Below are 27,143 nucleotides of genomic sequence, written 5' to 3'. Positions count from 1 at the left end.
TTCCTGCACTTCCCCACGGAGCATCACAAGGAGAGAACTCATCAGACTGACCAAGAAGTGTGGGAAATACATAGAAACACCCTTCAGAAACCACGTTAATTCATTTGCAAGCAATGAGGTGCCTGGGCGTGGAGAGAGGGAGGGAGGGGAGCCAGGTACTCATGGCTCTTCGTTTCAAAACAAGAGGAGATTTGAATGAAGAATGTTGTACTGCAGAGTTTCACACTGCACAAAGGAAGATAAATTCCTCTGCACAGGGAGAGGCTGGCACCTGCTTTCAACAGAAAAGTCTATTTATTCTAGAATGGAAATCCACCAGGAAGAGGCAGCAGAACACATCTGTGAGACAAAAGCAGAGTCAAGATGCTGCTGACCCAGCCAAGCTCCACCAGCAAGAAAAGGGCCATGGGACACCCCTCTGCTCCAGGTTAGCTTCACTCAGTTCTTGATGCCATCATGAGTGTGCTCCACAGAAAGCAGTTTGGAAAACTGTATGTTATTGGAGAAAGCCAGAAAAAATAAAGATGAAAACCAAGCAGCCAGAAGTACACCCTGAAATCACCATGCAGCAGGGGCTGTAGGAGCATTCTGCATTTCATAACCCTGCAGCTTGCCAGTACTTCTGTGCATCACACAACACACACCAAAAAAAAAGCCTGGAAAAGTTGATTGTAAAATGCTGAACCATCGACATTATCTTTGGGTTTTTGTTCAGATGCAATGAAAGACAAAAGTGGGCTGGTTACCTCTGTCCTGCTCAGGTGATGGAGAATCAGCCTCAGTCTGTGCCACGAGCTCCCTGACACCAGAAGTTCAAAGAGATATTTTCTATTCCCAACTCCTGCAGCCCTGCTCCAGGCTTTCACACACCCAGCTCCACAGGCAGCATCACCTACCTACAGTGCTGCTGCCTCTTTCCACTGTCCAAGTAGGACAACTGGTTTCCATTCCAAACATTCCTACTCCTTCAACAATTAACTAAGCCTGTGCCTCACTTTCCCCATTTATGAAGTTATGTGGGACACACAACACAAGAGCTCTGGGAGCTTCCAGGAAAACTCAAGCCTGAACAGCATCCAGCAGCAGCAGCAACGTTCCCTCCCCACTCCCCAGAACACACCCCTCCAGTGATGGGTGGCAGAACATTTTTCAAAAGGGCTCAAAAATATTTGGGAGTCACTGAAATCATCATCTTCACTTCTTTTTGCCCATGATGTCTCAGTAACAAAATTCAGAAAGATGGGCTGCAGGGTTAGAAGAGAGGAGTTTGGGGTTTTTTTTAGCAATTTTTAAAACAATGCTTTCGTGGCCTGTGTTAGGGACAGTTTTCTTTGCAGTCCCCAGCAGCCCTTCCCCACCACTCTTCCTCCTCCTGCAGTCTGCTCCCCAGCCCTGAGGAGATGTTTGATGGCCACAGCTCCAGCCCTGGACTTCACATTCAGCTGCCTTCTACCCAACAGATAAGAGTTCCTCTACCAGTGGCAATTCAGACAGAATTGAAACAACTCCTTCTTTTGCCTTCCAAAATTTTTTTCTTGAAGTGTCTCACCTGTGTTATGTCAAATATTGTGAGAGGTTTATTTTAATGGTGGAACAGTGCTAAACTGAATTGAATTATTCACCAGGAACACATAGTGCAATCATCATTTCTGGCACTTGCCATACGTTCTCACTGTGTCAATTCACTTCAGGAATCTCAAATTAAACTCTCTCTACATCACCAGACCACCACAAACATACATATGCACACACACAAACATCTATAGGTGAGAGAGTGGCACCTGCTCACACACAGACACTCGAAATCCTCTATACTGCTAATTGTTTCCTCAGGAAAACAGTCCTGGGCTGGACCAAATTCCCCAGACCCAATCCTCAGCCACCTCTGGTCCTCCTGCAAAAGCTTAATTTGACATTCTAATTTTCCATTTCTCTTCTGGTCAAGGGTGCTCCAAAGGTTACGTAAAGTTTGGAAGTCCTGAAAGATATTGGGATGCAAAAAGCCAGAAGCAGCACTGTGAAAAATTATTACTTCTTCCCAATTCATAAGAGCTGATATTTACACTCTGACACACAAAGCTTTCACACAAAGTAACATCAAGTGTATTTTCCAAACCAATAAAATGGCTCAAGCAGAGGCAGCAATTAACAAGTTATACGTTTTAATATCTTCAGTGAAAGGAAAAATCCTTTGGTGGATTATGTCATATATTCAGAAATACAAACAGAATGATTAATGCTGGTGTCTAATTTAATTTCACCTCAGGATTTCTTCTCCTCCCTCTCCTCTCTGGGAACTAACACGTTAACACGCATAAATGATCGAGAAATAAATGAAGAGGAACAAAAAGGGACATGAAAACACTTCTCAAGCACAGCAAAGTAAATTCCACAGCCACTTCCAGCAGACTGCCAGCTTCCACAGCTGTCTTAGGCAGGTAGGAGAAAGGCAGAAAAACATGGGCTTGTGTTTTTAATCGCATCAATGATTTCCATCCTTGCTCTGTGCTCACGTTGACACTTTAAGGAACCAACACCAATTTCCCCGGAATATTTCTTAAAGGTACAAAAAAAGTAAGCAGGACAAGGCTTTATTTTAAAATCTGGTAACTGTATAAAAGATAACCTTGGGTTAGCACCATCACTCCAGAGGCATCCTGAAGCTGCCATGGAAATGAAGACCTGTCCCTGGTGCCACCACCACACTCCCCTCCCAGTCCTCAGTCCCGTGGGGACAAACCACACTTGGGAGCTGCCACATCCCCAGAACAACCATCAGACCCGAAGCCCTCCCTCCTCCTCACACACCTCCCAGCTCCCTTAGGTGGAGAGCCGGGGCTGGAGGTGCTCCTGGCTGGGCACCACACGGGCACAGACCCACCTGGCCGGTCCCGAACTGCCCAGCGAGCGCCCGAGCCGGCCGCGGGCCAGCAGCCCGCAGACCTGGGCAGGTGAACCATGGAGGATCTCCTCAGCCTGCTCCTCCTCGTGTTCCTGGAACACCAGCTACGCAGCTCAGTCCATCCAGGAGGAAGACAACTGTCCCAAGAAGTCAACAAGGTGAGTCAAATATATTTCAGCAGCCTGGCCGAGTCGTCACTGCCTCCCTGCCAGTCCCGGCGGAGACACTGTGCTGTGTGATTCTGGGAGGTTTTCAGAACTATTAATTAACCATAAACATTCCAGGAGAGGTGAATAATAAGCATCATTACAGACATTTCACAGATGACTTCAACAAGATCAAAAAGGTGCTGGTTATTCGCCCGCGGTGCCAGTGGACACTGATGACAGAGCCAGTTTCCACCAGAGCAGCTTCTTATTCTCCCCACTGTAATAACTAACACCCATCATCAAACCAAAGCCATTACATGAAGTCAAAGTAACACCTCTCTGCACTGGCAGGAGGGTTTACAATACATTAGTCTTAACTGCTTACATAAGAAATCAAATTGGAGCATTGTTTTTAATTCGTATATAGAACAGCTATAAAACAGGAGAGAAGCCTCAATTAAAACCACCGAAAATGTGGATATAAAAAACTTCTTGTTCCAGTCTCCCTCTTGCTTTCTGGCTGTCTTTGGTCACATCCATAAGGGGTTTACACCAGGAACACTCAGTGACAGCAAAGGTGTCCCCAGCAGGCTTCTCCTATACAACCCCAGCAAACGCAGGAGTCATTCCTTTGGAGTTATAAATATTCAGCAGTGTAAGAGGAGGGCTCCTGTCTTTAGAGGAATTTAAGTTTCACTCCACAGCAGCTCTCGTAAAGAGGGAAATGAATCTTTGACAGAGCCTGCAAAGCTTGAATTATGTGAATCATCATTTTTCTCTCAGTTCATTGTCAGCTACAGCAACACCCATTAATCAGCACAGCTTAGACCAGATCAGGAACAAGGAGATGCTTATTTTTGATGTGCCTTTGTCAGAAAACTGACATTAAAACTCAGGTCCTCCTTTTACATACACACACATTTTATCATTTAGAAATCACCTATACTGCTCCAGCTTTTACAATACTGCATTACAATGAACTTGTCCTCAAAGTTCAATAAAAGCAAACCATACCACATACACTGTTCAGAAGATATATAATATTCTACCCAGCTTTTGCACAGCAGGTAACTTCTGCAATAAAAACAAAATGAAAATAGTCTCTGCTCCTCTCTAGTCCCCTCTGGGGAAAACCACTTAGCTCCCAGCACAAGCTTTTTCCAGAGAAACACATATGCAACCCACTGCACAAATCTGAGCCACTGATTAAGATGATCATATAGAAATGTGGCTAATAATCAGAAGAAAAAAATAAAATTGTATATGTAGCTTTGAATCAGTTGAAGCCAGAGCACGAGACACAAACCCAGGTGCTAATCTGGATTCCCAGTACCATTCAGATAACAGAATCAACAAAGTGTTCCCTGAAATCAAGCATTCCTCTCAGCAGACATCAAGTACTTGCTCACTGAAAAGCAGAATGTTGCCCAGTGTCATTTCCTTCCACTTCTGAGGAGTCAAAAGGAGCCTTTTTATCCAACAGATGGAAGGAAATACTCCTGCTGGAAAACGCACTTGTTAGAAATACCCGAATAAAGCTGGGCAGAAGTTAAAGCTCTGCAGGATTTGATGTTTCCAGAGAATCAGCCCCTAGAGATCAAAAATTATCACTACTGAAAAACCACATAAGTAAACTGAAGTCCTGCAGCACCTACCAACATCAGCAAGCTCTTCCCCTTCAGCAGAAACCAGAGCAAACCTGGTGGCCACACACATTTTCCAGGGGCAGGAATGAAAAGCCCTTTTGGGTAAAAGCAGGTGAGAAATGGGTGTCTTTGGTACCCCCCCAAGGATGAGGAGTGGGAGCACGGGCAGGGAGGCTCAGCTCCAGCATCCTCCATGCACAAAGAGTCTGCAACCCAGAGCTGTTCTCCTCAGATCATGCTGGGTGGGTTTTAGCTCCTGACAATACCCTGAGATATGGAAGAGCACAAGTACCTCTGATAAACCAGTCTGCCTGGAGATCTGCCTCCCAGGCTCAGCTGGCAGCAGGGAGATGGGCACCACTGCAAGTCACAGGGGCTGGGGCATGTCACAGGGCAGAAAAAAAACCTCCCCTGGCTGCACAGCATGGTCTCCTGGTGCACATCCTGCCCTCCCTCAACTTGCAAGCACAGGATCCTTCCTGATCCCTGCACCCAAGGAGCTTCCACACGTGGTCGAGTGCTTCTGCTTCCAGCCCCCCAATATCTGGCCTCACCAGTTGATCTTCAGTGGTTTGGAATTCCTATTTTGGGCTGGACCCCAAAAGATACTACTGAGTTTAATAATTTCTTTTCCTGCAGATTAATCCCAACCATACCATCTCTCCTCAACTCTGGAAAAATAATTCAGTCCCTAGAAAACATCACCCAAAAAAAAAGAAAACCCCAAACCCAACCAAAATTAAATTAAGATTTATTAAAGCCCTTTGGACAGGAGGAAACCAAAGCACACGTAACCCATTCACTGTTGCAGTTCAGATGCTGGGTGTGACTTATTTACCCTCACTATTTGAAGCTCCAGCATCTGCCAAAGGAGCCCCTGAACAGCACCAGCCAAAGTCAACATGGAAGCTGGGAGAGAAGTGTTCAGCTTCAGCTCTTCCTCCAGCCTTGCTACAAGGAATGTTTATGTTGGTTCATTTACCAGTGACTTCAAACAACACGCCCAAATAAACCAACCAAACAGCCCAGCACAGAAATACTAGAAATAGCCAGGAGGCTTCTCAGTGCCAGCTATTTTATGGGCTGGTCAACCTCAGTTTCAGCATGAATTCAGGTTACTTCAAGATAGCTCCTGAAAAAGCACTTTGAGTTAGAGAAGGGAAACGTCCTCCAGTGGCATGCCAGTTTATCCAGAGATTTAAGCAGCCCAGGAATATCCATGTTTTTCAGCCTCTTTAAAATGGCAAAGATAGATAGTAGAGCACTTAGTTTGGGTTTAGGGTTTGGGTTTTTTTTTTCCATTGTGTTGGTTGTAGTGGTTTGGTTTGGTTTTGGTTTGGGTTTTTTTAATATATATATATATTTAACAAAAGCATATGTCAGGAAGAGCTATGAATAATAGCATCCTAACAATATGGAGCAAGAAAATAAACAGTGTAGTAAAAATCTCCATTGATAAAGTTACATGTGTAACTTTCATTAAAACTTATTTAAATTTTACTTATATGCTGACAACACCTCAGATAAGACATGGAGCTATTGACATCCTGGAATTATGAATTATCAGTGAGAGACATTTACACTGTCTTTTATGCTCGTTATAAATCACTAATGCCACGAAGCTGGGAGTGACATTTGTAAATTCTCATAGTGCTGGACCATTATTTTCATGAGACATTCCTGCAAAGAGCCAGGACAGATGGATTTGTTATCACCATTTCAAATCCAACACTTTTGCAGGAACATGAGAATAACTTACAGTGGGAAGTGAGCAGTGAAAGCTTCAGACGCTCTGGTCCTATTTTTGTTTTCAGGAGAATGAATGGTAATTTCCCATTAACATGAGAGATCTGTTCTCTCAGTGCTGTAAAACCATCAGCTAGCTGAGCAGAACAAGTAACCTTATCAAAGCAAGATGCTGTACCTTACAGCCTGACTCACACCGAGACCATCTGGACAAAACATTCAGACTAGAGCCTTAAAAACACCCAACATCTTGAAACAAATTGCCAGACAGGATTACACAAAGTGATCTGCTGAATGTGTTAGAGATGGCCAGAAAACGGCCAGAATGCAGACAGAGGGCAGGAAACTTGTATCCTTTGGGGAGCCACATACAACTTATCTCTTTACAGTTCAGTGTTTTTGGGTAGCAAACCCAAGAGCAGGTCACACACTAGGAGTTAAAGGCAGCCTGTGGTCTTAAGAGACGTTAAAGGATCAGGTCACCATTTGCCATAAAGAATTGGTCCTCATCCTGCTTGCCATGTAGAAGCAATTTTGGATCTGCTGGCCCATCTTCATCAGCTGCTTTCCTAAACTACACCAGCCCTCTCCCACACTAACCAACCAGAACCAAGAAATACTCAGACCCTGGGTGCTCTTGCTCTTTTCTACCTCTATGTCCCCCAACACCAATGGCTCCAGCTACTAAATAAACCCCCAAATCACAGACCTGATTATCCAGGGTAGTTTTTATCCTTTGTCTGCCAAGGCACATGCCCTGATGCCAACCAACCACTGAATATAGTTCATTTCACATTTGCCTTTCCTATTTATGAGTCCATACATCACTGGCCAAAGGACGTACAGATGAAGTCAGCCAAACCTTCCACCACTCCCCCTGACAGCTTAATCACTGTCTCAAATTCGGAGCAAGCCATGGCAACTTTGCATTTGTTTCCACATTTCATTTTTATGACACTCCAACATCTGCAGAGGATGCTGTAATTAAAAAGGAATAAAATCATCTTTTAAAAATACCTGGACACAACCAGCTTATTTGCCTGAAGAAAGAGAATTACCCAGCAAGTGAGAAGTATGGGTACTCTTCAGAGGGGTGAGTAGCCTGCCAGCAAACTTTGAAGTAGTGAATAACACACACTACTGCAATTCCAAAAAACAAAGCTTGTGAGAAGCAAAGTAGACACTGCCTTGTTCTTAAGTCTTTCATTGTTTTAAGAACCCTGGGCTTTGTTTGATAAATTCCAGGTGTTTGTTGGTAAGTTACTCTTAGGAGGAAGTCAGGGTTGAGCTTTGGGGAAGGCAAAAGAACACCACTTGGAGGAAAACCAAAAGAGAAAAAGGACAAATTAAAGTGTGTTTTTAAATGCTCAGCATCATTTCAAGAGGAAAAAAGAGAGTGAGAAACGCAGTGGAGGACAAGCACTGATACTGCAGCACCCTTGCAAGGGAAGCAAGAACACGACCATCAAGTACTGTGTGCACCAACGCAGCATCAGCCCGTTTCACTGCAGGACAAACCTCCACCCATCGCCCTGTCCTGTATTTACAGAGTTCAGCAACCAAGACTCCCATCCCCAACTCTCCTCTCCCCCTTATTCCTCCCTCCTGTGCCTGCAGACAGGGCACACTGAAAGGTCTGTAAGACAATCCCCTGCACTCAGCAGTGGGCTCAGCACAGCCATGACGTGACGTTTGGCTGTCCCACAGCACGGCTGGGAGCTCGCTCTGTGTCCCACTGGGAACACCAGCACACTAATGAGATAAGCATAAGGCATCAATTGCTGCAGCATTCCCACTTACAAGGAACCTACGCTGCAAGCCAGGAGTGCAAAACCTCCTCAAGAACAGGATGTCCAGCTTCTAATCTCCTTCTAAAGTACAGCTAAGGAACCATCGCATGGGAAGGAAGCCAAGCCAATCAATCTGAAGACATCTCAAGCTTTCCACCTCAGCCCAACTTGAAAAACTTCATTTTTAGCCCCAGGGACACGGAGCAGCACTCCTGTGCATCCTCATAGACCATGCAGAGAAGGACCAGACCGAAACGAACAGCTCCACGTTTGGAGCTTGCATCAGCAACATACTCAGCAATGCAAATGATCTTCCTCAAACTCGAGAGCCTGCAGAGGAAGAAGTCAAGACGCCTGGTGACACAGCTGCTTCCCCTGTGGCCAAGCCCTGCAGCAGCCCCTGGAAGCAGAAGCACAGAGCAGCTTTCTTACAGAAAGCCCCGCACTTAAAAACGATGCTGTAAGAGAAACTACTTCTCCCCCTTAGCCCTGGTAGAGGAGGATTTTGGATGATTATCCTCCAAGACAAGATTTTCAAAGTCCCCATCATTATCTACACGTTATGATTTAGCCCCATCACTTCTCTGCTCAATCCTTCTTGCAAATCAGCTCAAAACCTGTATTTCAGCACACTCCCAGGGCTGTTAGCACGAGGCTGCCTGGTGGGTACAGTCTCCCCATCACCACACACTCCACCCCGAGGGCTGCTTCTTGCTGCAACATACACAACCATCTACGTTTCATGTTCAATGTTAGTTTGTACTTTCCTTGATTTCACAATACACTCAAAATAGAACGGACAGAAAATTCTTTCCTCAAGAGGTTTCAGTTCCCTCTTTTCGAAAAACTGAATCAACGACCTACGACAAGACTGTTCCTTGTCTGACATGTTCAGATCTCCAAAAGTGGACGCTTGCCAATTACTCTTTGGGGCTCAACTCAGTCTTTTTGAAAGTCAAAGACTGATTATCATCAGCCACACAAAACTGCAGACCACACCAGAAGAAAACAGGACACAGTGGTGACACAGAAGCCAGACCAAGATTCCGCTCTGTAAGTAAGTCAGTCAGGTAAAGAGCTATTAAAATTATACTCAATTAATAAAACTATATTCAGTGCTGTGAGAGAGCAGGGATCATTTCTTAGGTGCCAGATATGTCATTTCAACAGAACCAAAATGCCTGGGGAGTTTTCTCTAGAATAAGATCAACTCTGCAGCATGATACATGAAAAATGCCTTGAACCGTTAAACTGGCAAATCTCTTTTAGGGCTTCCTCTAAATGCCAGAGAGAGTGATGCTCAATTTGTGCAGCTGCTGCTTTTTGCCTCCAAAGCTTAGGAAGGTAAAGAGGAAAAGGCATCAGGAAACACGAGTTGGAAAAGGCACTTCATACAGCGTGCTGTGAAAAATATGATGCAGTTGTGTATCTAGGGCTTCAAATAAGATTTTATTTTGCACTGTAGGTATTTAAGCACTCTCTCTGTTCCATGATCCATGCAACTGTCAGACACTGGATGTCCTTGAAATTGAGCCTGTCTCTTACTTGGACACATCCGTGGACGGATGTACCTGTGGAGATTGTAATCTCTGGCACAGGTTACTCACATTACACAACAAAAAACCTCCTGTCTTGCAAAGGAGTTACACCTCAGTCAGAAAAACCTGTAAGAAATCTGTTCCTTAGAAACTAAGGCTTTGTTACTCCTCAACAGAGTGATGGATTGAGTCAGCAAAACGCCAAGAAATCCTGTTCATTTCTGACATCAGCCGAGGTCAAGATGATCCACTCTGTGACATCAGCTTCCCCCAGAGCTCTGGGAGCTCTCAGCTTTTGAGTAATACATACACAGACCATCACTTTTCCTCTGCATGCATGAACCTCCTTTTAGAAACATTAGCATAAAGGTATAAAGACAGATGTATTTTGAACTTGGAGTTGACCCATCTTTGCAAAAACAGCCACCTTCCATGCACTCAGTGAGGAAAATCCACACAGCCTGGTGTGTAGTCTTCAACTTTAACCCCTGCGAGCAGAATTTGTAAGTCTGCTCTAAAAGCAGTCACTTTACAGCCATTGTCCTTCATAACCTCCACCACCCCAGCAAAGAAAAGCAGTGAGAGTAAGAGAAGGAGATCCTGAAGGAGCTCTGGCTCTGCCAATTAAAACCATCGCTCAGGCACAATGGCCCAAACGCGGTGCAGCGGCTGCGGCTGTTCATTCCGGCTATTGTCCTCTAATAATAGCCCTGCAGAGCCCCCCCAGCCCAGCCTGGCCACATGGTGTGCTCTCACCATCCACTGCCCCACCGGGGAGCTATTTAAAGCATAAACCAAGTTTCTCTTTGAATGCCAGCTCTGGGAAGTTCAGGCAGTCTTTTGCTGGTGTTTCAAACCTCGACCCGCTCACTGAGCGGCACAGAGTGGAGCTCGTGTTTAAAACAATAGCAGAGGAAATAAGTTGCTCAGAGAAAGGCACCAGGGCAGGTCTGGAAGGCTGGAGACAACACCATACGTATCCATAACCCTCCCAGCACCTTCCCAAGCTCTGCTCGTGGCTCCAGGGCACTGCAGCTTTCAACCTGGTTATGGTTTTAAAGGAGATCCATGACAGAGGCTACAGAAGAGACACTGTGCAGTGAATTGTCCTCATACATTAAATACATCCCAGTTACAACCCCTGCCTCCTCGTACAGCTGCTATGAACTGGTAATTCAGCAGTTTTCTATTGAATTACCTGAAAAGATTTGTAAAAGTTCTAAAATCCCACCAGGCTCTCTGATCCAGCACCATTCAGTACCAACGTGACAGGTACTAAGTAAATCAGGGAAATTCATCCCGTGAGTCAGTCACAGAAGCTGAAATCAGAAGCCACGTGCCTGTCCAAGCAGCAGACAATGCTTTCTAACCTCCACCATTTGTAAAGAAATCAAAATACATCAAAACCAGTAGGGACATACTGGGAATGAATGCCATGGCCTAGGGTTACTGCACACATCTCAGCACCACTTCAGGATTATTTACGAAGTGATAACCCCATTCACAAAACAAAGCAATGTACTCGGGTCAGTTCTATAAACATGATTTTTTTTCATTCACAATTGACACAGATATAACACCCTTCAAAAAAAAAAAAAACATTACTTAAGCCCCAGGAGCCCCATCCCAACCTCAGCACCCATAAGACATCTGCAAAAACCCACAGCAGAATTTCTTCTTCTATCTGCAGCCAGCCAAAAGCTCCTCCAAGCTCCAATCTGGGTCCAGAGGAGCAGAGAAGTGATTCATCCTCCCACTCTCCATCCAGCTCCTGCTTCTCTGGCAGAGCTGCCAGGAGCCAGAGCCCAGCACCTTCGGCAGCGTGGTGCAATCCATCACTGGGACCGAGTCGCTCCCAGCTCCTCCAACAGCGGGAACATTTGGTGACATTTCAGTTGCTACAAACAGGGAACGACTTTGAATCGGGACCTAAAAAAGATGAAGATTGAGTCACATCCACGCTGACTTCTCACTCATTAAGCTAGATTTTACTCAGTCCAAATTTGCAGCTTGCAACATATGGATGGTGTATTAAAGAAAATATGATTAAAGAAGCCTTTGGCAAGCAAAGAAAAAAGCCAGCTATCAAAAGTGAACTTGCTGATAGCCAGCTCTCTTCCACTCTCTTCACTGGACTTCTCACCTCCTCTAGAACAACCCTGCCAACAGGAGAAAATTAAAACTAACCTCTCTCCAAATCAAAGTGGCAGCAATGAAGCTATTAATAAGTTGCTGGGCTTGATAAAAATGACTTCAAGCCCCAAGTCTATAGCATTCAATGTCATTTTTAAACCTTCCTAAGGAGGAAACACCTTTTGCTGTTACAACTTCCCCAAGGCCTGAGTGGATGGTTACAGAACTGATGTACAAAAAAAGCTGCATCTAGCTGAGCAAAGGAACTACAACCCAAAAAAAACCCCACACCTGAAACTTGACAGTAGGTATATAAAAATATTAACTTAGGCAATGAAAGAAACAGTCTGCACTATTAGTTTATTTAGACTAACCACATTATTAACCAATTTGCCATTGGTAATAACAGGCGTGCCCACTGCCACCACCATGCAGAGAACATCCACTTTGTAAAACACGTCAGTGTGAACTGTCTAACCTCAAACCAAGCTAAGGCACATAGGAAAGGAAATCACCAAGGAGCCAGGCACTTGCTAAAAATCTCGTCCACTCTAATTACCCACAAGGCAAAGTGGATTTTTCTCCACTCCTGACACACTCTTCCTCTTCCTTGAACACATCCCATTGCTTTGTATCTTCTTCCTTGTCTATTCCAGTCCCAACTGACAAGAAAAAATAAAAGCATTAACGCCTTCATCCGGATTAACAGCATCTGGGAGTGTTGAGAAAACTTCCTTAAAATGCAGCTTTTGAGAAGAGTGGGCCCTGCAGCAGCCTTCCTGACCCTGCTCTGGCTGGACAAAATAAACGGGTCAGAAAGCAAGAGGCAATTCCCAGCAGCATGCCTTAAAACCAAGGAGAAGGTCTCTGCAGTGTGGGGCTCTTCTGTTTGCTCTGGCACAGCTCCTCCTCGCCACAAAGACAAAAATACATCCCCTAGGACGGGTTGAGTCCACTCCAAGGAACCAGAGCCTTTTAAACACAAGAAGAGAACAGGGAATCAGCCCCTGAACAGCAACAAGCGTTTCCTGCTTGCTCTGCCACCCAAAGAAATACTGAACGGTCACAAACTTTCTACTATCTTAACCAAAAATCTTCTCAAAGCTCTGAAGTTCAGCTTCAGTGGGAACAGGGAAGGTTTCTCCAACACCAAGCATTTCTCACAGACGTAGGAAAGTGTCAACAAAACCCCCAGTACAAGAGGCAGTGAAAAGAGCATCTCTTTAAGAGTTCTCAACTGGACTCTCTTCTTGGCAGCTTAAAGATTTTAAATTTTTAAAGTATAAATCCGATGTCTAGGACTGGCAATCTAGTATCTTTGCCAGCACTGAAGTTCACACAAGCCTTCAACTCCTAAAAATAAATCTCAAAGAAAACATTCATTCAAAGACTCAATCCCAGTGGAGCAAAAAGAACTTTGGAAGAATCATAAAAAGCTGGCACTTAAAAATAGCAAACCTGTTTGTTTGTGTTGGGAAATTTCAGGGAAGTGTTTATTTCCTACTTATGGCCCAAACCATTTCCCAGTGGCAGAACGCAGGGAGGAAGAAAGGAGAAGGGAAAAAGGATTAAAAGAAGGGATACCTACAGGCACATTTCAGCTACCTGAATCCAATTCCAAACTACAAACTATGACTCATTCATGGAGCTGTTTTTGACTGCTCTCCACAGTAAATTCCCCTGAGTTTTGAGTGGTGAGCTGCATTCCCTCACTCCCTGCTTCCCCTTGGACCAGTGAGCACCTCTTCCCTCGACAGCCCTCTCATGCCAAACAGTGCTGGGATTTGTCATTCCCTCACCTCCAAAAAACCAAAGATGAACAAAAAAAAAATAAAAAAAGTAAACCCACGATGCAATTATCTCCTCTGTCTGAGTCATTTTTCTTCTGAAGAGGCGGCACATCCTTTCCAGCCACGCTGGCTGCATTGCCAGACACAAAAAAAAAAGCTGAATGTTCCCTCAGCATGTTTCAGGATCTGTAACTGAATCCCATAAATCTCACCAGAGACCTTGATTTAGGTCACTTGGAGTAATTCATTACCCTTTAATCTTTTTACCTACTTTCAGTCTACTTGCAACACAATGCCACCCCACTGTGCAAGATGTGCTGGAAGACTTCACTGAGCAGCCCAAGGAACACAGACTTCTCAGAAAGGATCCAAATTCACAGCACCAAGGGCAGGAGGATGCCCACAAAAGCACCCACAAAGCTCTGCCACCATCAGACTGATGAGCCTGACAAGAAGGCTGATTTAGACTGCATCTTCTTTCCATGATCATAAACCACAGACAGCTGTCTGAAAGGAAAACGGATGCACTTTTAAAGAGAAAATAAAGTAAATCATTATTATAGTCATGTTATAAATACACATAGTTATAGCCAGAAACAACTTGCTTTATTTACCTTCAGTGTAGCTGAGGAATAACATCTATAATGCTTAAAATATGCCACGGGAAGTTTCAGAATCAGAGAATTCTGCAAAAGACAACCCTGGCTTTTGGGCTGTTTTTAAAAACATGCCAGAGTTCTCAATTATAAATAGTAGGTATAATGTATGAACTTCCTCACCTTTGCTGATAGGCAAGGGGTCAGGGCAACACTGAAACCTAATAGAGATAAGAGGTTAAGTGAAAGAGGACTTTAGAAACTGATGTAGTAATAAAACATGAACTGTAAGAGGTTTATGATGCAGGTGAATAGCTCTTTAGCATATTAGAAAGGCATTTTGTTTGGGCTACTTAAAACCAAACTCCCCTCTCAAGGAAATAAGCACTTCATACACTGGAAGATATAAAAAAAATAAAATAAATTTAAAAAAATAAGAGTTTTCCCTCTATCTGACAGAAAGCACTCTGTAAAAGAAATGAGAACACCTGTGCTCTAAAAGTTAATGGTCAACAGATTTTAATGCTGCAAGTTAAAAGCATGCGTGGTGAGGCTTCAGGGGGATCTTTGGTTTCTTAACAAAATCAGCTCTAAGAGAGGCACATGACTGGAAGTGGAAAAAAAGAGGAGGCAGGGAAGGAAAGGAACCTGTTTGCCTTGTACATCAGAAAGTCCTTAGAGCAGAGCTGGGTTTATTCTTGGATTTATTCTTACTCTCACTATCAAAGACTCAATGTAGTTCTGTAAGCACAGCACAACCCTTCCACGACAGACAGCCCGAGCAAGGCTCTGAATACTGACTGCTTTCCAAAAATTAAAAAATAAAAGATTTAAAAAATCAACTTTTTCCTTCAGATCCCTGCACCTTTCCATATGAGGTCTGAAGACAACCTCCCTCACAAAACGAGAGGCATCGATCTTTTAGAACTGAGAAATGTGATTTAATAGCCAACATATAAATAACTTCTTACAGCCAGGACAACAGCAAACCTGCCACAAGATCCAGAATCCTTAAGCCAAAGGTAACAGCAGATTAGCAGCACTTTGATCCCAACCATAGCAGCTGGCCGTGCAGCTCTGGGTTTGGTAGAGGGTGGGGCATGAATGAGAACTATTTGCATGAAGCCTAATCATAAAACCACTGAAACGATGCAAGTGAGCTGGAAAAGGCAGCAGAGTACAGAGAAAATTATAGCTGCTCTTCCAGCTTACAGCAAGTATTTATTATGGAACTTCACAAGTTACAGATGCTGCTTTCTGGAGAAACCTCCAGCAGCAGAAAAACAGCACTCTGTATGTGTTGGTCTGGCAATCTCAAGCTCCTTCCCAAAATACTGACAGAGCCTTCCCTCCTCCAAGACTGCAATATTCCTTCCATGGGTGCTCCTTAAACTTGAGCTACAAAGGAACCAGAAACAGTCCAGCAAATTTCTACAGCACAGCAAGAATGACCAGCTCTTAAGAGTATGTTAACCAGAAAAAAACTTGAAGTTTCACAGCAAAATAAAACAGAAACCCAAACCAAAACACTTTCTCATTTGCTGGCAACAGCTGTCACTGCTTTCAAGACAAAAATGATGACTCTGCCTACAGGGATTTTCCAGAGAGGCCAGTGCAGAATTTGTTTTAAATCTGAAATGAAGCTACTACCTCACCCTCTGGGGGCATGTCTGGGGGGACCATTTTTACCCAGGATTACTGGGGAGAAAGAGTGAAAGGTGGAAATTAATGGATACAAGGAGCCCTTCACAGCTATCTTCTCTCAAGTTCATTTTGGTGGGGATAGGGGAAATAATTTCATTTAAAGCCTAAGTAACGATTAATCTCTTCAGTATGAAGGCAACACATCTGAACGTGTTTGGCATTAGACATCTGGGCTAAATAAATGGATTTCTCTTACACTTTTGGGTAAAGTAACTTATCATTAAAAGCAGAAAGTAATCATACAATGGAAGGTAACAGCAGCATATGGAGTGATAAAAGATCAAACCAACCTCAGAGAAGACACAGGCAACCTGGGTGGGATAAGAGCACATGGAGAGAGAAAAGGCAACGTAGCCACCAGTGACAAGACTTCACACTGCACAGGAAATAAAATCAATCCTCAAGGGGACCAAGAGCTGGCTCCAAGGGGTGCTTAGCCCAAGTTCTGAGTTTATCCAACCACCCTGGGCAGCAGGGCTGACATCTCTCTCTGGTTAAATGTACCAAAGTTCCCTGCTCAGAAACCTTACACATTTGTTGAGCATAGACAGAAGTTGGACCTACAAATAGCTGTACTAGACCAGAAACTAACCACGTCACAGCTCAGATTAACCCCACAGAGACAAGCTTGCAGAAGCCTCTCCTAGCATGTGCATGGCTCCTGTCCAGCCTCCACTTTCTATTTTTTTCCTTTCTATAACACAACTCATGGAAGCTCACAGGAGCCAAAAAAAAGTAAAAGAAAAAAAAAAAAAAATACAGAAACAGAACAAGAACAAGAAGTATCCAGAGTTTTTAGACATTCAGCTCCAGGGGGAAAACAGAAGAGCACAATTTCATTCATAGCAAGCTAAGTTTCCATCCAAACATCATTACTGTATCCTGTGACCTTTGTAGTGTGGCGTTTGTTCCTCCCTCCACGCAGCAGAGAAACCCTCTCCCCCTCCCTTTTCCAGCTGCACACTTTTAAGTCTTTTACTGGCAAAGTCTTTTGTTCATATTTCAGCATCTCTCTGCAGCACTGGAGTCCACCCCGTGGAGCTGGGACGCAGACGGGTACGAGCAGCAGAAACGCTGGTGGCTCACTGGTGGTTTTTGTAAAGGGTGAATGGGATGAAGCAGGCTTCCTCCTTCAACAGATGGAGGGATCACAGAAGAGTTTGGAAGAGTTACTTTCATTAAAGAGACCAAAGCAAAACCAGGCTCCTTTCCAAAACCACTTCACAGAGATATTAATTTATTAAATTTCTAAATAACTGGTTATTGAATGCAAGAGAAAAGCCTCCAAGGGCCTGCCCAGAGCTCTGCACCTCCCCAGTCCATAACACACTTTGTACACTTCACTTTGCCACGACCATTAATAAATCCACTGCACATATTAACAAAGATGGAAATAATTTCTTTTTTTTCACAGTAATAATGTCTGCTTCTCATTTATGTGTTTTCTACCCCAAGTTTGCAAAGCACCTCACATTCATCAGACAGGACTCTTCAAAACACACCTGTAACAGACCTCTGTGATCCACAGAACTGCATTTACACCTACTGATGACCAAAAAACCCCCAAAATAAATAAATCAAGGAACCCTGATGGTGATTTCCCAAATGCTCTGGTCAGGAGAACAATCCTTGCAGCAGGCAGGTCTGCCAGCATCTCAGAGAACTTCTCCCTGCCTTGCATTGGTGTTGCAGGTCCCAAATCTGCTTTATAGGCACTCCATACCATTGTGGCTTTTCAGGAAGGTGGAAGCACATCACTTTTCTAGAAAGCCTCATGCCTGCTGGCTGACCAGAGCTGCCTGGATGGTTATTCAGAGTGCCATTAATAGCCTCTGGAGAAGGTAACTTGTCATAGCTGTGATTTCCAAGTAAAACACTTAAGACAGCTCTCCCCAGATGGACTGGATGGAGGAAGGAGAACTGCCATGTGCCAGTGAGCACACACAGCTACCATCTGTCTGTGGTTACCACAGCACTGCCCAAACTGACTGACTACATCTGGGAGCTGAGTGGAAGTTTCTTGGACCCTTAATCTTATCCCTATGTAAAATTTCTTCTTATTTTAATAACAAACAGTGAGAATGAAACATGTGAATAACTCTTCTTTTTTCTTTTCTTTTTTTTTTTTCCCTAAAAGCAGGAACATCACACAAAATATGTTTTGGATACCAGCCACTCTTAGCAGTAGGATAGCAAGAGCACTGCTCCAGTGCACCCTGCATAAAGAAAAGGATTTTTGTGGAATTTCCCCTAACGTCTAACTCTGTGAATTAAATGCTAACAAGTAGGAGCATCCTCAAAGACCCAAAAGTAATTTAACCCATTATATTTAAACCTCATCCAACAGGCATCTTAAATATTCCCCAAATAAAGGCATAATCACAGGTAACATGTCCCAGCCCAGGAAGATGGTTGAAATTGTTCATCAGTTTGGTTTCCTCCTGCCCTTGCAAGGATCACTCCCTCCCTGCTGAGAAGGGGAGCAAGGGGATCAGCTAATGCCCAAATATACTGGTAGACAACAGGGAAATCCCAATGCCTACCTCATTTCACCCAGATTGCTAAACCAACAAAGAGCAATTGCTTTGAAGGACTCACTACCACCAGTGGGGTTTCCCCTCAACTCACCACTGAGCCTCCATCAGCAGCTCTGGTGGAAAAGGATGGATTGGAAATCAGGAGGGTGAGAAATGAGCAGCAGAATGGCACTTCATCCATCAGTACCACGTCCCAAGCTGCAAATGCTGGAGCTGGGGGGAACCTTGACATCCCACAGCAATAGTTCCAAGCCCTGTACTCTCCTTACTGCAGGGATCAACAGTGATGTGACCAGCAGCTGAACAAATGCAGCTTTTCAGCCTTCCCTCATGCCATGGGCATGCCTTGCAGAGGCTAAAACCCAAAGAAAACAGAACAATGTCCTTCTAAACAAGCCCTTCTAAACAAGTTTGTAGAATAAGCACTACTTTGTGCTGCTAATCATCCTCTCCCTTTTTCAGGTAGCAAATAAAAGCTACAGCAAGAAAACCACACTCCTTACCCTGTGCAGTTTGCCTTAGGAAAACCCACCAACGACACAGAACTGTTTTGATGGACTGAGGTTTGGGATCTTTGGTAAGAAAACAATCGATCTGCTTGTTCAGAGAGAGCAGTTTAGCAATTCTGGCAGCTCTGGGTCTGCTGGGACCAGACCCCCTCCCTTCCTCGTGGGACCATTGCAGCATGCCCTGCAGTGGGACTGCACTGCTGTCCAGAGAGCCAGGGACTCATTCCCAGGCAACAACTGCTGTTATTTTAAGCAGATTCAATTTGCAAGCACTCCCCATCTATAAATTGCACAGCTCCATGGCTCGGTCTCTGCATGAAAACCTTTGTCCAGTGACAGCAGAACGAAAACAAACCAGAAATGCTTCCCCCTACTTAAAAGAAGAGAAGCCAAAAGGCTCTTCCTGGAAAGTCCTACAATAATAATAATAAAAAAAATACTTCAAAATTAGTACGACTGGCCAAATCACCCTGCTGCAGCACTTCACGACTGGAGATTAAAATCCACTCTTGGCTTAGAGTTAATCTGTTTATTTGGCTCCTTCTCAAGAGTCAAAAAGCCAGGAGCTGCTTATGTGCCACAGGATAAGGCAGCTCCCCTGGCCTAATTCAGCCCATTTCACAGAAATAAATGTGCAGCAAAAGCTGCAGTGTGCTGAAAACACTTAAGACCTCAGAATCTTTGCACCACTTTTAGCAACACCTTGAAAGACCACAATGGGGAGAAGAGCCCCTTACAGGAGAGGGCAGAACCCGAGCTGGCCGCTCGTCGTTCACACCGCAGATTTTCTGCCCAGTTCTGTGCAGACAGAAGGATGCACACCAGATTAAACCCCACGGCCGTGCCAGGCGTGCCAGCTGAGACTCACACCCGGGCACAGCTCGCAGGTATTGCCATGCTTCCACTTCTGCTGCCTTGCCTGGCTGCAGGGCAGCCAACACCGGGCTGCTTTCCCCGACGGGCACATCCTCGCTGGCACACCCAGGCTCACCCAGGCTGCTCGCTGCCATCCCAACAGCATGCCCATGCCAGCAGCACTCCCAAACGACTCCAGCTCTTGTGAACACATGACCCTTTCTCATCCAGAATCACAGAGGATGTGATTTTTTTCCCCCCTTAGCTTCCCAGCCCCTCACTTTCTTTCCAAACAATGCTTAACTCTCAGTGTATCGACTCGAAGCGAAATGACCGGGACAAAGCTTTGGAGTTCACCAACAGTCAAGAGTTTCTTTGATGGCAAACAAAATAAATCTTAAATAGTTCAAATCCATCTGCAGCATCTACCTGGAAAAGATTCCAGCTGAGCTTCCCTGACAGAGTTACTCTATATCCACATGTGTTTTCTGACTTTAAACACCCACATCAAGAGTTTCACTGACCACTACCTAGAGATTTCACAAAGTCTTGTTTTGCTTTTTGTAACACTGCTAAAAAGGAGAAAGTACAAATGAAGTCCCTAATGATGTAATTACTGTGAAGCCAAGAGCCTTTCTCCCACACTTTTTTCTCCATAAAATCAAAGTGTAACTCTGTGTTTGCTTCCATTGCCTACAAAACGCTGGCAATATTCAGAGCGTGGGACTCCCATGACGTTGGGAGAAATTCTCAAAAAGAAAGCATGAAATCTGCAAAAGTCATACAAAAATGAACTAAATAAAGTCCTAAGTAATGAATATCAACTGTGCGTGGCATAGCGAAAGCTATTCAGAAGAACATGTGTTCAAACATACTTTCCATCTCAACAAAGATTTCAATTTTTCACTCTTCATAAAGACAGCAAAAAGAGCTGACCAGGCAAATAGGTTCTTCCAAGTAAATTCCCCAAATGGGCAAAAATTAATAAGCATCAAAAACAAACAAACAAAAGAAAATCAAAACCTTTTAACTAACAGAAAAAGGGAAAGATACTGATGTGGACCCTTTCCACGAAAGGAAATCATTTAGAGCTAAGGAAAGATGTCGTGGGGCTCCCTTAGTTGGGAGTTTGGGAAAACTGGCTATCACCAGTAAACTTTTTATAGAAACCCTACTGGAGTTACACTGGAATTCCTTCTGCTTTTGGAAGAAACTGCAGCACTTAAGTGGACCAAGTCCTTTGGTCTCTAGCCTTGCAATATGTGATGAGTCTGCAACAGAGGGACTTTGGAGATGGAGAGGAAAGAGGGAAGACTCTGCATTCTTTCACCTCTTCCTGTCCTCATTAATAATCCATTAGTAGGAACTGTACAAGAGACAAAAAAAAAAATACAAAGTATTGCTGTAACATCAAACCCATCTCCCAACAGCCCCTTCCCCCTTTCTGGCAGCAGGCTGCTTCGTTGGCCCAATCCAGCTCCAAAACTCAAGGGATTAGCACTATCAAGAAGTGCAGAAAACCAGATGATTCTACAGCAATTCCATAGCTGGAGTTTGGACCAAGTCATTGTTGCAAACAAATGGAATCACTTACACACACAGCGTAATGATTAGCTGTAAAAACCCCTTAAAAGGTAGTTTTACATTTTAAATGTAAATGGTAACCTAATACACAGAAACTCAAAATCTCACAATTCAAAAGTATTCTGCTCAACCACACCAGGGTGTGGGGATGAAAAGTCTGTTTATATGGTGCATTAAATAGATGATCCCAGAGAAGTGGCCAGGAGCCATCACTCTTGAAGGCATGTGGTGCTAGATCTGCAAAGAGGGTCACGGCGTGCAGAGACCAGCTTGGTGACCTGAACTGAAGATGAAAACAAAAGAGTAATCATCATATCTACAGAACCCCAACAGGACTGAAAATCCATGAGTGCACAATTTTCACAAAAACTGCAGTAATTTCAGCTCCTTGATCTAAAAATCTAAAGGTAGTTCTACAAAAAGCATCATCCCAGGCAAGCGCTGTTTGTGTAGTGCTAACCTCTCAGCAGTTGACAGAAATGCCAATTTTGTTTCAAATCAACACCAAAAACATCACTCTGCCCATCCCCAAAATCAGCTGCTGACCCAGTCCTGGCTACTTTTGTCACTTTCCACACAGCAAAGCTCTGGACCACCCCTAAGAATTTATACCAGAATTAAAAGCTGCCGACCGTCGCTCCAGGTGTTCAGAAGACTGACCATGCAGATGAGATGTGTATGCAGCATTTGAGGCATTTTTAAGCAGCATTTAAGCCAAAAGTTCACAAGCAGATCAAATACACTATCAGAGGATCAGCCCAGAGAGGAAAAGGGACTTCTCTCAAATCTATCAGCAGTTCTGGGGAGATGAAAAAGAAAGTTTTAGATGTCACAGCAGCATGAATCCGATGGCAGCTGGGAGGCTTGTGAGAAGTTCTCTTAGCTCAAGACACACTCAACTAAATAACCACACAGCCACCTCTGTGCTGTTCTCACTCCTGCTATAAATTACCTCATCTATTTTTCATATTCCTAGCGCTTTTTGGACTGTGCTGCAAGATCTGCAAGAGATGTGTTTTCACCTCTGCTGAGAGGACTCAAGGACAGAAGTGGTTTATGAACCCTCCCTGCACAAAAAAAAATCAGTATTAAATTTCTGAAGCCCAAACCATGAAGCTATTTACTGAGGCTTTCTACAAACTAATTAAATATAAGGCTCTCGTGGGACACGAGGAGAAAGAAAATAAGAATGAAGAGATAAATCACTGGCTTTTCTTTCCTCAGCAAGTGTACACTCCAATTTAATACATTAAACCAAAAAACATCCTGACAGTCCTTGGTCGGGCACAGATAGGCAGCATCCAAATCTCACATGGAACACACTGCACAGCATAAATTAATTATCTCTGCCTTACCACAACTTGCACAAAGGAATTGGGAGAGACAATCCAGACAAGGGGATGAGCTCGAGATATCAAAGGCTCCATATGGAGACCACAGAATCTCACTTTCCAGCTTCACAGAATTCATAATCTTTGTGAGCACATGGTACAGAAACGTATCAAAGCAGCACTTCCCTCCCCTGCTGACCTCGTGTCATCTTGTCAGGAGAATTCCTACTGCATGACACGCAGCCATTTCAGAGTTTCCTCAAAGAGAGAAGCACTCTCAACAAGTCTTGCAAGAAGAGCCCATTAATACTGGCAGCTTCTCCTTTCCTTGCCAACGGGGTGAACCATGCAAGTGCAGATGGCACAGCCACACAACCAAACACAATGCCAGCCCTGCCTGCATCACCCACAGGCAGCAGACTCAAGGTCAGTGCAGGTGCTGAGGGAAGTGGTTGAGGAACTGACCTCTGTAGGTGTCTCGGGTCTGGCTCTGTGGAGGAGGGAGAGGAAGGGAGAGGGTGACAGTGGCTTGGTGAGCAGCTCTTGCTCAGCCAGGGTTAACCCCCCACAGCAGGTCAGTTTATTTCTGCAGGAGACAGCAAGTTTGTAATTGAAACTCCAGATATTAGAGACCTTGGGATCATTAGATCCAGGCTGGGAGGGAGCTCAGCAGGGCATGCAGCCCGACCTCCAGCAGTCAGCTACGAGGTCAGACCAACTCCAGGCTGTGCCCAGTCTGGTTCCAACAACCTCCCTGGATGGGCACACCACACCTATGCCCACAGACTGCCAAGCTTGTCCTCACACTGCACAAGGAGCTGGGAATAAACACATTGCTCCCTCCATGTCCCCTGGCCACCACACACCGAGCTGGATCTGTCAGAGGTATTCCAGGAAGTCACTTCATCCTGATGTTCATCTCCTCAATCTTTAGCTGCACACACAAACCACCAGAAGAGCTCACTCCAACCCAAAAGAGGCAGAGAGCTGGCTGGTGGAAGAAGACACCAAATACCTACAGTTCACAGCCACGGGAGAACAAAAAGTTTCACTTGTCAACACCCTGTCACTCCAACAAACCTCCTATGAGAAAAATCACCAAGTTCATTCAGCAACAGAAAATCAAATATCTTGCACAACAATGACCTCTTAACCATCACCAAGCTATTCTTTAAATAGTTTTTGATGAACAACTTAAGACTATTAAATTTTTAAACAAAGCTCAATCACTCCATTAGTAATTATTTAAAGTGCTTAAGTATGTGTTTGCAGGTTAATGGTTTTAAATGAAGCCTCTAAACATGGTTTCCAACATGCAGCAGAAAAAATGCAGTAGGTTTGTAAATGCCAGTAAAAAATATCAGTTTTCTCATCCAAGAAACAGATGATACCTTATGATCTCTGTGCCACACCAGCACTTGATTCATCTCACTCCCACAGCAACTGCTTCATGGCACCATCTCACAGCACGAGAGAAAAGCCACCAGAGAACCCATAGCAAGAGTTAACATCATTTCTGTGCTGTGCCAGCCATTGAAGTTGGAATTTGATCAGGACACAGAAATTTTTATCTTGGACCATGGTATCTTTAACGATTAGGCAGCAGGACCCTTTTGGATTTAAGTGTGGTTTTAGGAGCATGTCATCTTCCTGCTGTGGCAGAGGGACCAGCACATCTCTGGAACCAGAGGCAAGAGGTCTTACTGCTCCTGAGAGCTTCCCTAGAGAGCCAAATCCCACTCCAGCCCCAAACCAACGTCCCTAGGACGTGTAAAGTAAGTTTCATGAACTTGAAGAGGAGTGTGCAACTTCAAAGTCTCCCCCTAAACTTGATATCTAAAAGCAGAGGGATGACAACACCCCGCTGTCAAAGCACCTTGTGAAAGGCTGAAGCCAGATGGAGAAGAGAAGCTCCCCCTTGTACTCCAAAACAACTTGGGTGATGAAGGAGATGATTGATAGTGAAATATCACGTGTACTTTTGAGTTGTTTGGCCCATCTACACCCTCCCTCTCCAGGGAAGAGCAGGAGATAGATGAGCATCTCCCACTGCCACTTCTCCAAGCTGACCTGTAAGGACACAAACATCCCAAGATCAACTCATAGCTGCCCTCACCACTAATTCAGGAAGGAAGCCTCTTCTCCCAGCTCCTCGAGATCCATTTACACTGTTCTGGTCTCCTTAGCCTCACATATTTAAGATAGGAATATTTTATATGGAAAAAAAAAAATCTATATGCCACTGCAACAATTCACTTTTGGGACCACATGAAAAGGAAGGATTTCTTTTCTTTCCTAAGGCATGAAAAAAACCTGAGAGGTGAGAAGATGCGCTCGGCTAATTCTAAAGCCTTGTTTCTTACCACTGTGTCCAACTCACAATATTGTGACTACAAGCTTGTATCAGGCACATTTTGATGGGGTAAATAATAACGGAATATGGAAGCCTCTAATTATGCATAGACTTCAATTCCCATTTCCAAAGACAGCTAGAAAACAGGAATAGAAACTGAACCAGTAAAGAAGAAACACACTCTTCTCCATTCCCAGCCTTAAGAACCCCAAAATTAAAAAGATAATAATCAAAATAAATTCCCTCACCAGCTCTACGTTTGCTCAGGTTGATATTTTGAAAACGTAAATGTCAAAACTACTTCTAGGTACAGAGCACTAGGGTCAGTGCAGGACATGCACCTTGCAGGACAACACAGTTTAATGATTTCCAACCAGCGAGGAGCTCTCCCGGTAGGAAAAAAAAAATGACTGAGTACATAATTACAAAACAATATTTTAATTGTCAGTTTTAATCTAGGTTTCCTCCTCAGATTTAAATCACCTTCTTTTCAAATGGCATTGATTTAACTCCATCAGCCCTGCCCAAAGGCCATCTTTCCTGCATGCTCTGAGCATACCAAGCAAGTTTTAACCGATTAGATAAATCACTAAATCTCATAACTTCCTAAGAGCGACACATCAAGCCACACACAAGCCATAATTATATTTTTAATTAAGTGTTACCTTGAGAACTTTGAAAAAAATTCAACGCTAAGCAGACATTTCACCATCTTTTGGATTTTTTTTTTTACCTAGGGCACATGATAGCTTGAAACACAGCCAACTGAATTCTGCAGAAGACTTGCTTGATCACTGCAAATATGCCTCTGACTCTTTATTGCCTTCCTGATGATGATGGGAATAACATGGATGCATTAGTTTTATCCATTTATATAGGTATGCACAGATATATGTGTGCACACACACACTGCAGCCTTAAGGTGTTACACTCAAGAGCACAGCAAGAAAAAGCAGGCAGCAATATTACAGACTCGCCAAGAGCAAAATCCTGAATAATGGAACTTTCTAGCACAAACAGCTTCACAGGGACCCTCAGCACAGTCCCCATTCCTACCCGTGGAAAAATGCTCTTCTGACACCACACAGATTTTTAAAAGATTCCCATGATAGAAAGAGGATTAAAAAGCAATTAACTGGCTCTCATATTTCAAACGCAAACCCGGATTTCAGAGCGGGCAGGCAGAAAAAAATACAGGTCTGTGAGAACTCAAAAGATTTGTTACATTCCATAAAAAAAAAAAGCCTTTATCGTGACACCTTAAAACGGCAACACCACAGCAGGAACCTACCCCGCCGTGAGGAGAGAAAGCACTGCAAGCCCGATCCAGCGCTGTATTATGGAAAAGCCCTGCAAATTCCAGGCAATCTGCAAATCATTTCCCCCTTCCCCACCCAAACATCTACTGCGAACTCCTACAATCGCCAGCCAGGGCTGCAATAAGGAAAGAAATGAAAATAAACCCATCCCTACCTTTCACTTGAGTGTCGTATTCAGCTATGATCTCCTTATCCTTTTTGAATTTTGCTGGCGACGTCATGTTTTCTCTTCCAAAAAAGATTAACCTCAACACAGACCCACCAGAACACGAGACACAAATGCAGCTTCACTCCTCTCAAGGCGATGCAAGGATTTTCCTTTTCCCCCCCACAAAAAGGGAAAAAATAAAAAAAAATCTATCAGTCCATGGAGAGAGGGTGTGAGACGGGGCACGGCAGCAGCAAAATGCAGATGTTCAGAGATCAGTGGATGGAAGAGGCAGCAGTTTTGTCTCCCTGCACCAAAACCTTGAGCAGCAGCATCAGACTGGCGAAGAGATCCTGCAGCCCCCAAAGGCTCTTCCTGATTGCTAACGTTAATGGCACAGCCAGGGAGTGGAAGTCCTTCCGCACAGCATGTTTTGTGTGGGCTTGGTTCGCCTTCTCTTTCTGGTTTTTTTTTTTTTTCTCTCTCTAAACGGGCTCAGAGATGATGCAAATC

At 44.1% G+C, this 27,143-nt stretch overlaps 1 protein-coding gene across 1 annotated transcript in view; it reads right to left on the bottom strand.

The window, feature by feature from the left end:
- The window catches only part of LOC103777644 (SLIT-ROBO Rho GTPase-activating protein 2C-like), a gene marked incomplete at its 3' end in the record, with an annotated part of 81,212 nt that extends 54,509 nt beyond the window's left edge, over positions 1-26,703 (bottom strand). The window contains 1 exon segment of the mRNA XM_008945203.1: positions 26,637-26,703. Within this exon segment, the coding sequence (XP_008943451.1) occupies positions 26,637-26,703 (67 nt within the window).
- Between the last annotated feature and the right edge of the window lie 440 nt (positions 26,704-27,143).

Source organism: Merops nubicus, unplaced genomic scaffold (genome assembly GCF_000691845.1).
Source record: "Merops nubicus isolate BGI_N331 unplaced genomic scaffold, ASM69184v1 scaffold16208, whole genome shotgun sequence".
Classification (NCBI taxonomy): domain Eukaryota; kingdom Metazoa; phylum Chordata; class Aves; order Coraciiformes; family Meropidae; genus Merops; species Merops nubicus.
This window is presented reverse-complemented; position numbering and strand designations above follow the sequence as displayed.